General features: G+C 45.1%; 1 protein-coding gene across 1 annotated transcript in view; it reads left to right on the forward strand.

Annotated features, from left to right (window-relative positions):
* The window catches only part of TSPAN12 (tetraspanin 12), a 66195-nt gene extending 52401 nt beyond the window's left edge, over window positions 1–13794 (forward strand). The window contains exons 7-8 of the mRNA XM_004707772.2: window positions 2340–2483; window positions 12179–13794. Coding sequence (XP_004707829.1) covers window positions 2340–2483; window positions 12179–12484 — 450 coding nt within the window. The 3' untranslated portion in view covers window positions 12485–13794. The remainder of the gene's footprint in view (window positions 1–2339; window positions 2484–12178) is intronic.
* Window positions 13795–15553: the final 1759 nt, after the last annotated feature.

Raw genomic sequence — 15553 nt, forward strand, 5'->3', positions numbered from 1 at the left:
CTGCCTCTGCGTTCCGAGCCTGGGACTTTACGGGACCAGCAGCCTCGTCTTCCTCCTGCTGAGAGGCAAGTGGTTTCCAACCACTGGCTTCACCCCTCGCAGCCATCGCCAAGCCAGGACACCCCAAGGTCCCTAGAATGTGACGGGGAAGGAGGTGGCACTCTACAAAGGAGCGGCCTTGCTGGGCTTTTCAGGTGCCGTCAAGGGGGCTCCAACTGAGAGCGCCCCAAAACGTCTGCAGAAATCTTTCATCATCTTTTATTTCCTACCTGCGCCCCCCACGCCCCAATCCAAAGACAGTCTGGTCCAGTCCGGTGCCACCCTCACAAAAGCTTGGGCAGTCGCAGGGATGCTTATTTCTTCGGGTTCGTTTGGGGGAGTCTTCAGGAAACCTTTGGGTACAAATTCAGTGTCTGCGTGGAAGGAGAAAAACCACTAAGTAAAAAGAGAAAGGCTTTCAGTGAGTTATTAAAATGGAAAAAATAATGATTTGGCATTGCAAGCAGTATGTTTAAGTTATTTGGAGAAGTCATTTCCGTGGAAGACCTCATTTCCAGACAAGGCCAGATAAATAAGCTGCTGCGTTGTGTGTGGGGCTAGACTGCTCCCAGATCTGTCCGTCTGTCATCAACCTGGAAGCACGCATCGTGTTAGGAGATGAGAAAAGAGGTTTTCTCTGGGCTCGGCGATTGACAGACAGACTGAGATAACGGTCTTTGTGTTGCATGCTGTGCGTGCTGTTCATGGCTCATGCATGGCTTTCAGAACATTACAAAAGGAAAATGCTAGAGCTGAAAAGAAAGATTCTTGGCCATTTTTAATAATATGCATGGCTTGGAGTAGTTAATTTGTACTACTCTTAAGAAGGTCTATTTTTCTCCTTTTAAAAAATAGCTATTTATAAAGGTGACAACGCCGAGTTAGGGGTATTTTCATTGTTTCACGTTGGGTGAGAGGTTCAGAACTCGTCCAGGTTGATTGGGTAGACTTTGAGGTGGGGTAGGTGCATCAGACCTCATGATGCAGTGTTCATACGGGAGACAGATCTACCAGCTGAGCTACATAATTCCCAGAGCCCATCACTCCTGGCGAAAATTCTCCTCAGTGACTGGCCATATTTTCTTTTTCATGACTCTGCACAGAAAGACTAATCCCTTTCTGCCCAAGGACTGAACATTGCTCATCACAGGTAATTGTTCTGAATCTAATCTACATATATCCTCGTGCAGCGTTCCTAAACGCGAAGCTGAGAACATTTCGTGCTCAGCTGCAGGTGGTGGTGGTGGTGGGGGTTCGGCCTTGGGCTTCCACCCATAAAACCAGCAATTCCAGCTCCCTATCCACTCAGCTGGAGAAAGAATGAGGCTGTCTGGTCCCATAAAGATTTACATTCTCGGAAACCCGGATTAGGGCCTTTACGAATTGCAATCAACTGGACAGCAGGGAGCTTCAGTGAAATAAGAATACATTGGATTTTCTTAAATTCAACCTTCACAATGAAACTAAGGGGCATCCTTTTCTTCTGAGATTATGATGATATAATTGTTTTAAGTATCTCGTTTTGTTAAATAAAAATTGCTCAAACCTATGTTTCTATCTCTAACATTTCTGCACATTTTACTTGTCAATCAACACAAGCCTGGTCATCTTTGTGAACATAGGATGTGGTCAGCCTCTCTTTCTGCAGAGATATTGGTAACTTTTAATCTAATATTTGAAGTTGTTGAGCCATTAAGCCACTCACCATGGAGCCCTAGTAGTGCAGGAGGTAAGCGTTTTTGAACCAAAAGGTTAGAAGTTTAAGGCCACCAGTTGCTCCTTGGGAGAGCGAGGTAACAGTCTGCTTCATTGAAGACTGACCACCGTGGAGGCCATATGGTGCTGACTCCCCAGGGACAGGTGAGATGACGTATAAATAGATGGAGAGCTACTCTTTAGTGGCTAGGGGCTTGATGGCAAAGTTAACATTTCACCAGTTTGTTTCTGTAAGTGGGAATTCGCTCTGATGCGGTACAAGTAGGTTCAGTTGTGGAGGATCTTGCAGTCAGGGAACACGATTCAGTCCTGCCTAATGTGTCTTGCGGTGTTATGGACATGTGTGTTCGAAGTGTCCCGTTGTGGACTAGAGAGCCATCTGGCTCCTTCCCTGCATTCAGCCAGCAGCACAGAATTGACAGAGGTCAGGAGGTGCTGACGGATGGAGGTCCCCCTCTGGGTTAAGTAGACTACGAATTAAAAATGCTTTTTAAAAAAATAAGACATCTAACTTTTAATCTCTTGGAAATTCAGACAACGCTCTCTGTAGTAGAGTGTGCCTGAATGTGAACGTTCTTCTGCAGTTCAAGTGCTGTGGAGTCGTGTATTTCACCGATTGGTTGGAAATGACAGAGATGGACTGGCCTCCAGATTCCTGCTGTGTCAGGGAGTTCCCAGGATGTTCCAAACAAGCCCACCAGGAAGATCTCAGTGACCTGTATCAGGAGGTAAGACCAATCACTGATGTTGTTTCTTCTGACAACTTTTAAGAGTCCACACAATGTCACTCAAATTTGTCCTTTCCTCTCTAAATCGAAAGGCCCATAAAGGTTTGCTCTAGTAGTAGGTGATGAAATAGGACAAAGCCAAACACCCATATAGAAACCTGAACAGTTGTTGTGGGAGGGAAAAAAATCCCTATGGAAAATCAAATTGCATTTTAACACAGGAAAGTGGTAAGGACCGTGGTTTTGGATGGAACAGATCTTAATTTAGATTTTAAGCTGTATTATCTAGAGCCAAATTCTGTGGCTACTTCCTTTGCAAACAGACACACGCAGAGTATGTAGCTCACCCTGGGTTCTCAGGAAGACGCGGTTTGTAGTTTCTGGGCAGTCATGTGTGTGTTAGGGCCTCGGAGACCTAACTTCAAACAGTTGTGCAAAAAACAACAAAAGCATCTCCGGAGAAAATGCTGCTGTGTCACGCTTCGGTTCCCCCTGCTGGCTAATGATTAGTGATGCTTGTTTTAAGGAGCTGATTTAATGAAGTTTTATACTCAGTGGATTAAAATCAATCCTCAAGTGCCCAGTGAAGCTTTTCTGGGGAAAATGGAATCTTGGCTAGTGCTTGCGGTCGCGATGGTCAACTGCAAATGCACCAGCCACAATCACGTTGACAGTTCGGTTGTGAGAGGTAGATTTTACGTGTAGTTTCGATAAGACTTCACTGCATAAAATAGAAAACTACTTAATATTTCTACGATAAGAATAAGTGGAAACATATTTGTAGCTATGCAAACATATTATAATTTATCACTATGTGTTTAAAGAACAGCTCATCACTGTAGAGTAAGTGTAGACATGTGACTTGAGATGCATCCACTTTCCTAGGGTAAACAGTCCATTTGTTGGTTTTAGCAAGAATGAGTTCCTGGTAGCTCAGAGGTTAAATGCTAAACTATTAACGGAAATGTAGTAGGTTCCCACCATCTAGTGGTTCTGCAGTAGGAGGACTTGATACTTTGCACCTGGAAAGCTTGCTGTCATTGTTGTTTGTGGTTAAGTGTGTTCTGACTCACAGCAACCTTACAGACACAGGAGAACTGCCTCAAAGGGTTTCTTAGGCTTCCAAGAAAATCCTATGTCTCCTAGCGTTGCCATGAATTGAAACCAGCTTGGGGGCATCTAATGACAACAGCAGTGGTGATTACTAGAAAGGCTGAAGTACACCACCATTTCAAATAGCTTCTGCTTCTTCAGGGGTTGATATGATTACAACCAATATTTCACGAAGTGGCAAAATATGAACTGATTTTCAGATTTCCCCCAAAGTCTGAATCTGGACAGATGCCCTTCAGTTTGACTAGGTTGTTGTTAGATGCTATCGAGTCAGTTTTAAGAACAAGAGAAGGAAACACAGCTAGGCCCGAGGCCACTATCAAATTCATTGCTATATTTGATCCCACTGTTGCAGTCACTAGGTACATCCATCTCATTCGGGGTCTTCCCCTTGTTAGTTGGATCCTCTACTTTACCAAGCATGATTTCCTTCTCCAAGCATTGGTCTCCCCTGACAACATGCTCAAAGTATGTGAGATGAAATCGTTGCTCATCTCATCCCGCCTTCGAAGGAGCCTTCTGTTTACAAGGCAGATCGATTCATTCTTCTGAAAGTCCATGGTATATGCAGTCTTCTTTGCCAACACCACAATTCAAAGGCATCCATTCTTCTCTGTCCTTCCTTAATTCGGTGTCCAGCTAGCACATGCATAGGAGGGGAATGAGATACCATGGCTTGGGTAAGGCTCACCATAGTCCTTAAAGTATCACCTGTGGTTTTTTCACACTTCAAAGGGATTTTTCTGGAGCAGGTTTTCCCAGTGCAACACATCACTTACTTTCTTGATTGCCGCGTCTATGGGCATGGAGAGTGCATCCAAGTATTTCAGGTCTTCTTCCCTTTCAGCAAATGAGGTTGTGTCATCTGCATATTGTAGGTTGTTAATGAGTCCTCCACCAATCTTGATGCCTTGTCCTTTGAGGAGTCCACATTCTTGAATTGCTTTCTCAGCATACAGGTGACCACTGCATTGGGTGTCTGGACATGCTCTTCATGAGCACAGCTAAGTGTTTTGGCATTCCCACTCTTCCCGAGGTGATCCGTAGTTGCTTATGGCCCACACAGGCAATCGAATGCCTTGACATAGTCGGTGGAACAGGCAAACATCTTTCTGCTCGTCTCTGCTTTTACTCAAGAGTCACCTGACAAAAGCAACGATATCCCTCATTCCAAGTCCTTTTTGGAATCCAGCCTGAGTTTCTGGTAGTTCCCTCTCTTCATTTGAGTTGAAATGTTTTAACAAAACTTTCTTGTAAAAAATATAATTTTCTTTTACTGGTGTGGCTTAGGCATGTTCAGTTGGTCATGTTTCTCATGCACTAATAACATTTTATAATGGGATATTTTGCTTTCATCGGTCTTACTATATTTTGGTTCCATAAATGGTCAAATGGAAAGGAACCACACTATTGTGCCTATGAAAACTGATGGTCCAAAGCATCCTTAAAATATTTTGTGTATTCATCCAGAGTATTTTTATCTTCAGTTATAAGCTGGCATTGTCAGTTCTGAGCTACTCTTTAGACACAGAATTCTGGTAAGATATGGATTAATTATATCAAATAAATCTGCTTCTGCATTTTACAATTAATAACAGATGCTGGTATTGGTAATGATATAATGCATAATTATATGCATAGTTGATTTGCAAATGTGGATCATTTAGTTGCTTCATGGGACATGTACAATTAAAGTCATAATTAAAAATAAGACTTAATTCCACTTTTCCCTGGAGAACATATGTTTCCTAATTGCACTGTGTCCAGAGATCATCCACTAGGAAGATGAGAGTTCTTGAAGGAGAGACAAGTGAGCAATCACTGTAGGTATTTGGGATATTTATTCTGAAGTAGAGGAAACTAAGAGGGAATATTTTAGATGTCTGTAAGCATTTGGAAGTTCATAAATTCAGCACAGGAACTAGAGTTATTCTTTGTTGCTCCGAGGGCCAGAAGTTACAGGAAGGAAATTTTGAATCAATAGAAGGAAAACCTTGCTCATCAAAATCTGTCCAATTGTGAGACAGGTTGTGCTGTAAAATAATGTGTGTCTCATCACTAAAAATATTAAAGTCAAGGTCAGATAACCATGTCATTGCTGGTGTAGAATGGGTTTTTAAATTAAAAACGAATCTGGACTAGATGAACTTCAAGGTCCCCTTTATCTTTTATACTCTGTAATCTCTGAGATAAGAATTGGCTTTCTCTTGCACGCTGCAATCAAGGAGATAAATCATTCTCTACCTTCTGGTGGCCCACATGGTCGTTGGCCCAGTAATTTTTTATGGCACATTTTGAAACCTGTGAAAAACAACAGCAGAAATATAGCAACAATTGCACATTTTAGAAAAAGTCCCATCAGAGATATTGTTAGAATTGGCACAGAGCTTCTCAGAATATCTGTAATAAGTTACATACTTGGATCAAAGTACAGGCTTCGAACTTAGAGGAAAAAACTATCTCTGGCCCCCAGTCTGGCCCCCTCACAGTCATTCATTCAAAGTGTTGCTGCTGAGTGCCTACTGATTTCCTGGTGCTGTTCTAGATGCTGGAGATGCCATGAAACCATTGCACATAAAACCACTCTTCTCACGTCTCTTATCCTAGTTAAGGATACAGACTTTCATCAGGAAACTTGCAGTAATCAACATTAAACCTTTTGATTTTTAATTGTAGGTACTGGTTAGTACCTTGGAGATGTTGAGCAAATGGGGAGATTGGCTTTGATGGAGAGGAAGATACTGAGGATGGTTAGGAATAAATAGCTTCTCATATGGTTAGGAACCCTGGTGCTTAGGTTACATATTGAGCTGCGATCTACAAGTTCAGCAGTTTGAAACCACCAACTGCTCCATGGGAGAAAGATGGGGCTTTCTACTCCCTTAAAGAGTTACACTCTTGATAACTCACTGGGCCAGTTTGTCCAAGACTCTAAAGTGTTGAAGAGAAAGGATGCTACTTTGAGGACCGGGATGTGCCTGACCCATGCTGTGGTGTTTTCAATCGCCTCATGTGCATCTGAAAGTTGGACATTGAATAAGAAAAATGTGTTTGGATCAGGGTGCTGGCAAAGAATATTGACAGTACCGTGGCCTGCCGAAAAAACCATGTCCTAGAAGAAATACAGTCAGAATACTCCTTAGAAGCATGGATTGGCAAGACTCCTCACATATTTTGGACATGTTATCAGGAGAGACCAGTCCCTGGAGAAGGTCCACAGTGTAAAAGAGGAAGACCCTTGATGAGGTGGATTGATAACAGTGACTGCAACAAAGAGCTCAAGCTTAACCACAGTCGTGGGGACGACCCAGCACCGGGCAGTGTTTCTGTCAGTTAGAACAGATTCCATCCCACCTTCGCAAGAACAGAACTGCAGAGTCAATCACTAGGACTCTTCCTAGCCTGTCTTAGTCTGGAAGCTCCGCCAAATCCCGCCTGACTTGAGAGACACGACTGGTACTTGAGATACTGGCCGCAGAGCTTGCGCCAGCGTGACAGCTTGCAGGTCACTGTAGTCCACCAGACCGGCAGAGAGGTGCCGGTCAACTCGAGCAGGCGATCTGTAATCAGCCTTGTTTCAGACTCAGCTACTTTTGCCGAGGTAGAAGGTAGAACACTGATGGGGCCCCCTCGTGGGGGTTTCTAGAGCCTCTGAGCAATCGTAAGCGATAAGTAAGTGCTGACCTGAGTGGTGTGAGGTGCAACAGGACATTCCTAGCAAAGAAGCAATGGTGCAGACTTAGCATTGGACGCGTGAGAGCCCACAGGATGTGAGGAGGGGTGTTGACGGAACAGGGAAGGGCAGGGCTGGTCCCAGGAAGATCCTTGCCTGCCCTGCTTAAGTGAATGGATTTATCCTGACACCCGTGAGTCATTGACAGCTAAAAAGGCAAACATTATTATGAAAGGTAGGTTTATTAAGGTAGAGTAGACTAGGGATTCTGATTTATTAATAGCGGAACACCCTCAGATGATCACACACTGAGCCCTCTGCCCGGCAAGTAAACAGTAGGTAGTACTTGGCCACAGTGGTTATTTGGACGGCATCGCCCCAAGAAGGTCTGTTCACAGGGTTCTTGTCTGTCAAGTCAAAGGCATCCTTTCCCGTCTCATGTCTTGCTTCATTATCTCCTCAACAACCACTGGCACATCAAGTAACCCGACTTGGGGTGATATCTGCTTTCTCATTCAAAGCTCTGCTGGACCTGTTTGGGCTTGGTTTCGGGTGGGTGGGTGGGGGTTCCTTTTATCTTCAAGCTTGGCTTGATCTAGTCAAGGCCTTGTACCTTTCTTGCCTGCGGTGCTCCAGGGATATTGCTCTCTGCCTTGGTGTTGGGCAACCGTGAGTTCCTCCTTGCCTGTTCACTGTTCAAACACCATTTCCTCTGGTGCTTTATAGATAGAGAGTCTACTTTTAGAATCTGCTGCTTTCAAAGCCCTGGTAATATTTTAGCCCGAGAGAGTCACTCACCAAGTAACACTAGGAGATTTGAGTTTAAGGAAGAGCCCAAACTAAAGCAAATTGACTGAAAGTAAATGCTGGTTTGCTTTTTGTTTTAAATATCAGATGCTTAGGAGCAAGTGTTGTACATGCAGTATCTCATTAAATGGAGCCCTGTTGCATCAGCCAGTTGCACATTGGACGGCAAACCAAAAAACTGGGTCAGCAGTTCAAAATCGCCACTCTCTCCAGTAGAAAGGTGAAGCTTTCTATCCCCATAAAGTTTCGGAAATCAACGGGAGGTTCCACTCTGTGCTATGGGAGTTGGCTCAATGGCCTTGAGTTGGGTTTTGTTGTAGTGACCTCATTCATAAAAGGTCCTCGGTGGGACAGTGGGTGAAGCATTAGGCTGCTATTGAAAGGTCAGCAGTTTGAACCCCCGGAGCCTCTCCCTAAGAGAAGGCATTCAGTTGATTGCAGCTCGTAGAGACCCTAATTGGGGTTTCTGAGAATGTGCATCTTTATGAGACCAGGAAAAGGTTGACCTCCTTCAGACCTGAAAGCATGTCCCTGAAGAAGGGACAGTATGGTTGTCTCTTGTACAGGTGTGACAAGAAAGACGTCAGGAGGTTTAGTGCCTTGCCCAGAGTCACCGTGCTCTAGACGTACCCTTGTTGAGCTGCGGCTGAGAAGAAAGCTGAGTATCTGCCAAGGTTTAGCTCTTCTAAACTTCAATATTTTTATCTGTTAAAATAATAATAGCGGCCTTCCCCGGGAGTGCAAGCAGCTAAGTGCTCAGTCATACCCACCCAGAGGCTCCGCGGGAGCCGAGCGCCTAGTCAGCCCCAGGGGGCAGCTCTTCTCTGCCACGTGGAGTCTCTGTGAGTCTCATAGACTCAGCGACCACCAGCACCAGCCCTCCACTGTAGTTTCAAGGATAAATCGAGGCGCTGCCTAAGAAGCCGTCAGGACACCTGGCCCACATTAAACGCCAACTTTGATGAACAATGCCTGCTAATGACAATAAGGGCAATGACAACAGCAATTTGCCCAGGCATTTAATAAAGTAAATAAGTAAAGTAGCAATCCGTGATTTAATTTCAAATCAGCTCAGTTGTCTCTTCTTTTGCCGGTGATGAGAGAGGAGGGTGTGGCTTCACATTGTAAGTCCTTGTTCTTGCTGAAGGCAGGTGTTTCCGGTCTTGGGTTCAAGGAGTGGGTCCGGTGTCTCCCCCTGCTTGCTTTTTACGCCCTTCACCTTGCTAGAGGGAGCCCTGGTGGTTGGTCCGAGACCAGCAGCCCCAGAAGAAAGACGAGGCTTTCTACTCCCACGAAGAGTTACCGTCTCAGAGCCCACGAGGACAGTTCTCCCCCTACTCACAGGGTCGCTGTACGTTGGAATCGCCTCGATGGCGGTGACTTTGGTTTCTGGCCAGACATTCAGGAAACAGCCCAACTAGAGCAGATGCTCAGAGGAGAACCTGTGGCTAGTTTCCTCACTTGGGCAGGGAAAGCAGGCTTCTGCTGAGCTGGGCTGGCACCCAATGAAAAGTGATCAGCAAGTCCAGTCTTTTAATTGTGGTCACTTGGTAGCACTGGGGGCTAGGCATTGGGCTTCTAATTGCAAGGCCAGAGGTTCAAACTCACCTTGGGGACTGTCTAATCCTGTCAAGATTTATACTCTTGGAAACCTACTTAGGGTCCAGTGAGCTGGATGCCCTCGAGGGCTTCACGTGAATACACAATATTCCAATGAGAATCTTGTGAAGACTGAGTAAAACATTGGAGAACTGCCACACTGTAGCAATATGATGACTTTTTCTCCTGCATTTCCTGTGCGTGGGTTTAGCTAAAGCTGCTCTTAGAGAGGAGAGCATCCTCCATTGAATTTTACTGCTTGCTGTGTAATTATTATTATGGTGTTTTTCGGAAGCACTTATTTCCCTGCAGAGCTTTATGTTATCAGTGGAGAACTTTTGGGTCGTCCTCATGAACTGCTATCATCAGTCCTTTCCTCTCTTCTAGAAAGAACAGGGCTGAAGAGGATGCATTTGTCCCTGATGATTAGCACAGCACTCTCTAACTGGAGAGGCAGGTTTATTACAGAAATCCCGTACAACAATTACAACAGTGTCAACCCTGGAGTTGTCGGCACCTTGACTTTATTTATCTTTTACATTGCTAGCGCGTGAAAAGGTTGCTTCATTCTTTGACACGGAGAGTGAATCCGGAGCACTGAGGAACCGTGCGGTGCTCCCAGTGAGAGAGGCGCCTTTGGGCGAGAGATCAGAGAATGATTTCAAAGTATGTAATTTCCACCAGTGAAATGAGGCATCCTGACAAGCCTTCAAATAGTTCCCCGGAAATGCCGGGCTTCGTGCCTTTGCTCTGATGGGGAGGTCGCGTTACTATTTACAGCGAAGAGTTGACCAAGCATTTCCTACCTCCGCGAGGAAAGTAGGGTAGCCAGGTTGTCTTCTGTGGGCCTTTGAATGATCTGAGATGATTAGCACAGGTGCCGATGACCGTGTTTCCGTCGAAAACCTCCTCTAGGAAAACCGCCTCAGAGTATTCATTTGACTTTGAGACAAGTACAGGAGTCTGATGCAGCTCTTTCTCTTCTGCGGGAAAGAACCTTTGCGAACTGGGATGCAGTTCTGAGCTTTGAATGCTTCCTGGTCCTCATTGAATCAGTGCCACAGAAATGCTTGCTTATGCCACCCCCAATCTAAGGAGAGAGTCCAGTAGGCCATACAGAAATCCACCTACACTTTTAGTCTTGGTCTTGTTTTTTTGGCCTTAGCATCTTGATGCTCAGGAAGAGCGTCCACGTTTCATTGGAAAGTACAAACCATTATGCAGGATTCATTCCAGAGACTCACTGCCATTCATCGGGTTCGCCTAGTGACCTGATGGGACAGGGTAGAATCACCCCTGCGGGTTTCTGACACTAACTCTGTCAAGAGCAAACCAAACTAAACTTGCTACCACTGAGTCCAGGCTGACTCATCGCAGTCCTCTGTGCGTGTGCAAGATCGTCCCTGGTGACGGGAGAATAGAGCCCAGGCGTTCTCCTGCGGAGCTGCTGCTGGTACACGGGCTGACTTTGCCCTTGCTGCCCGACGTATAACCAGAACTTCCCCGCGTGATGGATTAGGCTGGCCCCAAATAAAGGCAAGGCTGCTGCTCAGAAGCCTGGAATTGCTGCTAAGAAGAATTTAAGAGGATTTGAGGAGATTTGTCTCCTTGTGAAGAAGAATATTCTTTTGGAAAGTTAACCCTTAAACCGAAGCACTCGATATTCCATTACGTTTCAGTGACGCATTTTCTGTCAGGAGATCACCAGGTGTTTCCTCTGTGGGCCTCTGGGTGGGCTAGACGGGGGTGTGTGTGTGCAAACTTTTGAGATGGAAGAGCCAGTCCTGTCCCTCACAACAATTTAGAAACTATTTGAGAGCCAGAAGTGTGTTTTCACAAACAAATTAAGTCACCGTTTTCTGAATAATATCCTTTAGGTTTTTTTTTTCTTCTCAATTTTACTTCAGAGGCCCATGTATGTACCAAAAGCTGGCTCACCGGCCCGCAGTTTGCCGATCCCTGGACTAGACTGGCCCCCCTTTTGAGTAACAGCTGAGCATGTAAACTGCGCCAGCTCAGGAAGAGATTCCTAATTCCTGTTTTATAGCGGTGGTTCCCCACTTCGGTCGCAGGGAACACTGAGAAGGACTGTTGCACATCGAGTTGTGTCTCGGCTCATCGTGGCACCAAAGGACGGCGTAGCCTTGCCGCAGTGAGCTTCCTAGGGTGATAATCTCCATCAGAGCGCGTAACCAGGTCTGTTCTCCCGCGGAGTGGCTGGCGGGTTTGACCTGCTGGCCTTTTGGTTGGAAGCCGAGTGTTTAACCATTGTGCCACCAGGAGGAAAAAGCTCGCAGTGAGCATCCAGACGGGCTCTGGCAAAGGTGCACACTGCCATCGTCCCTCCAGCTGCCTATAGGTGTGGCCTGTGGCGAATCACTGCCTTAAACATCATCAGTCAAGTCACTTGATTCCATGAACTGATACAGAGTGTTTATTTTCAGCAACTAATTTTGGCTCTTTGTCATGCATCCAAACTAAGACTGTGTTATTTCTTTTACAGGGTTGTGGGAAGAAAATGTACTCCTTTCTGAGAGGAACCAGACAGCTGCAGGTGCTAAGGTTTCTGGGAATCTCCATTGGTGTCACGCAGATCCTGGCCATGATCCTCACCATTACTCTGCTCTGGGCCCTGTACTATGATAGAAGGGAGCCTGGGACGGAGCAGATGATGTCCTTGAAGAATGACACCTCCCAGCACTTGGCGTGTCACTCGGTGGAGCTGTTAAAACCCAGCCTGTCCAGGATATTTGAACACACGTCCATGGGGAACAGCTTCAACGCACACTTTGAGATGGAGGAGTTGTAGAGAACGCCAAGGAAGGAGCCCATGCGATTGTTTCGTTGGACTCGCGAATTTTCAAGCATGCCCTACGGTGCTTCAGAAAGGTGTAGGGATGGAAATGTTGACATGAAAGAGTGATCAGGCATGTAGTTGTCTGCCCTTGAAGTGAAGGAGGGAGACGTTTCATATGATAGGTCACCAGCCTGGAGCACAGTACCCTGGAGTAGCTTTTATGATGCCGAGGAAAGATCCAGTACTCACCGCATAGCCTTTGTAAGACTTCTGTTCCTGAACACAGTGATAGCTGGATGTGGCGTGACTCGGCCGGTGTTTGTGCATATGTGAAAGCGGGCCCTGCTGCCTGGTGGGACCGGAGCTACCGCAAAGTGATTTACTTCCAGCAGCTCGTTGGTCTGTAAAGTACCAATTCATTGCTGACACAGGAAGTTGGACATTACTGATGACTCATATTATTTGGTGATAGTCTTTGGCCGGTGAGTTCTGTATATCTAAGAATTGGCAACTACCTAACCGTGATTTGTTTTTTCCTGGTTACTACGTATTCATACCACTTAAAAGAGATACTAACACTGTCTTAAGCAGATCAGGGATCTTTGTGTATATGAGTCTATGTGAAGACATATCATTCAAGAGATTTCATTACTAATAAATATTACGAATAACAATTGGGGAAAGCATACTTTTGTCCTGTATAACACGTTTTTTGCCTTTCCTCTTAAAAGAGCTGTAAAAATCTGTCTTGGATGTACACTGCATAGGTAACTGGTAGTTTAAATACTTAACCACTGATTTTGAAAAATAATGGCGTGACAAGTAGGGAAACAGTGAGCAGTGTGCTAATTTATCAGCGTGATAAATGATTGTTCACAACAGAGCATGGTCTCCAGGAAGTCGGAAAGAAGCCCTTTACATGTTGCTTCATTCTGGATCGACTGCAGTGCTGCTGTTTGCTTCTCTTTAAGACGGAGGCCCTTTAGGACACGACATGTTTCTTAAAGGAAGTGACCTTTGCCTTTCCACCCAAGGAGAGGCTCCCAGCCGGAATTTAATTCTGCAGAGCGCAGTATTCCTGTTCCTAGCAAGAAGCTTGGAGAATCCTTCAAATCCACGACCCTTTAGCTAGCGATTGTTTTTGCTTTATTTCACTGATTTAGCTACCGCCTGAGTGATGCAGATGATTAAATTTTTTACAAGAGTAAAATATATTTATTTGAAATGGGAAGAGTGCATTTTACTGTATTTTGCATACTATGTGTATTTGTCAGGTGATGGAAAGAAAATACAAGTGTCAATAAATATTTTCTAGAGAGTAACAATTATCTGTGGCCAACTGTCGTACACTACAAGCACAGTCACCATTTGAGAAAATGCTCCTGGGTAGAAAACTGGCAAGAAGAAATCATGGATTAAAATATTACAATGATTTCCAGACTCTAAAGTGACTCCAACACCCACAGATGCCTAGGTTCTCATCGCATTTGTTTTTGTGTGGAAGTTGAGAACCATAGCTCAACCACACGCCTTTCTCTGTTACTTTATCTTCTCAGTGAATCCCTACTTTCGTTCCTGTAGCTATTATTAATGGTTACAATGAAATCAGTCTAAAGCATACAATATTTAAAATTAAGTGACAGACTTCAATCGTCCATAGATTACATTACTTTGAAAAGGGAATTACACGTTCAATCAGTTTTAAAAGTCCCCTTTTTGACGCTTCCCCAGCCCTAAAATTTCTCACGATTTTGCCTGGAATACTCGCCTGATGGAGATAGTCATGGCTGGCATTTGGATTGTCTGGGTAACGGCCAAGGGCGATGGCTGCCCTCTCCTTCCCTTTGCCGCGTCGCCTCTCCCGATGCCCAGGTTAATCGTGCCTCCTCTCCAACCCCTCGGTTTCCCTTTTGCGGCATCTCACAAGACAGAAAATGAACAAGCATCTATTGTGGTGAGCTCCAGGAAAAAATACCCTTGAATTATAAAATATCAGTTGATTTCTGTGTTTTCAGGCTTCCGGAAGTTTGATCTATTACCTGATTTACTACCCTCTAAAATAGTCCTCATAAATTTAGACAATCAACCTATACACGATAGACTTGGCTTAATGGGAACAAATGATATTTATAGCAGTGGTCCACAAAGGCCTCTTATGGTCGCAGTGCACCTGGAATAATAAAACTAAGGGACTCTAAACAGTGTACTTACTGCAGGAGAGCAGAGGGAGTTCACTGTTTGGGTACATTGCAAATAAAGTCTCTAACTGTGGCTTGGGGAATTTTTTTAAAAAGCTTTCTTTGGTAAAATCACCATTTTATAAAAATACAAATTCAGGAAGATTCTTTTCAGACTGGTTAACAGTCAGCGTGCTCCGGACACTTCGTCCTGCAATGAGATCTGATCTCTGTGCTCGAGCCCCGGGAAGTCTGGGTGACAGACGGGCAATACCCAACAAGCCAGGTAAGCATGGGTCTTTGTGTGCTTTCTTACTAACCTTTCAGTGTATAGTTCACATCACAAGTGGTGAAAAAAGGTGAACTTGCCCTTGATAGATTAGTAAATAAGCACAAGTATACCCGTGCTTCCCCCACTGACTGCTGATTGGGTATTTCCACACTGGTGAGAGACAGGTAAAAATGAATACAAGTGGGGCCTAGTTAGGATTAAGAGCCCCATGAACGGAATCAAGACTGCTGTGCTGAGGAGCTGACCTTCAAACTGGGTCAGAAAGGAGGAGGGGACTATCCCAGAAGCCACCACTGTAAAAAGTACACATTATCTTTGGGGCTTTGGCCCCTTGCTCAGTGTGGCTTGACAGACCTCAGAACACTTGAAGAGACACCTTAGGGAAGGAAATGGGTGACATTTGCATTTTGGGGCGGCCTCCTTTAGTTTCAATGGGGAGTCACTGAGGTTTTCCGCATGAGAAAGAATTTGTGTTTCAGAAAGTGAATGGGATTAGCTCTGAGAAGCTGGATGCAGGGAGACAGGGACACCCATTCCAGGACTCCCAAGAGCACATCATTTCCCGCATAGCCCAGGCAAATGGAGCCCTGTGGAGCTGCAGTACACAGGGGC

This window comes from Echinops telfairi, unplaced genomic scaffold (genome assembly GCF_000313985.2).
Source record: "Echinops telfairi isolate 266 unplaced genomic scaffold, ASM31398v2 ScPeMD7_23;HRSCAF=83, whole genome shotgun sequence".
NCBI lineage: Eukaryota > Metazoa > Chordata > Mammalia > Afrosoricida > Tenrecidae > Echinops > Echinops telfairi.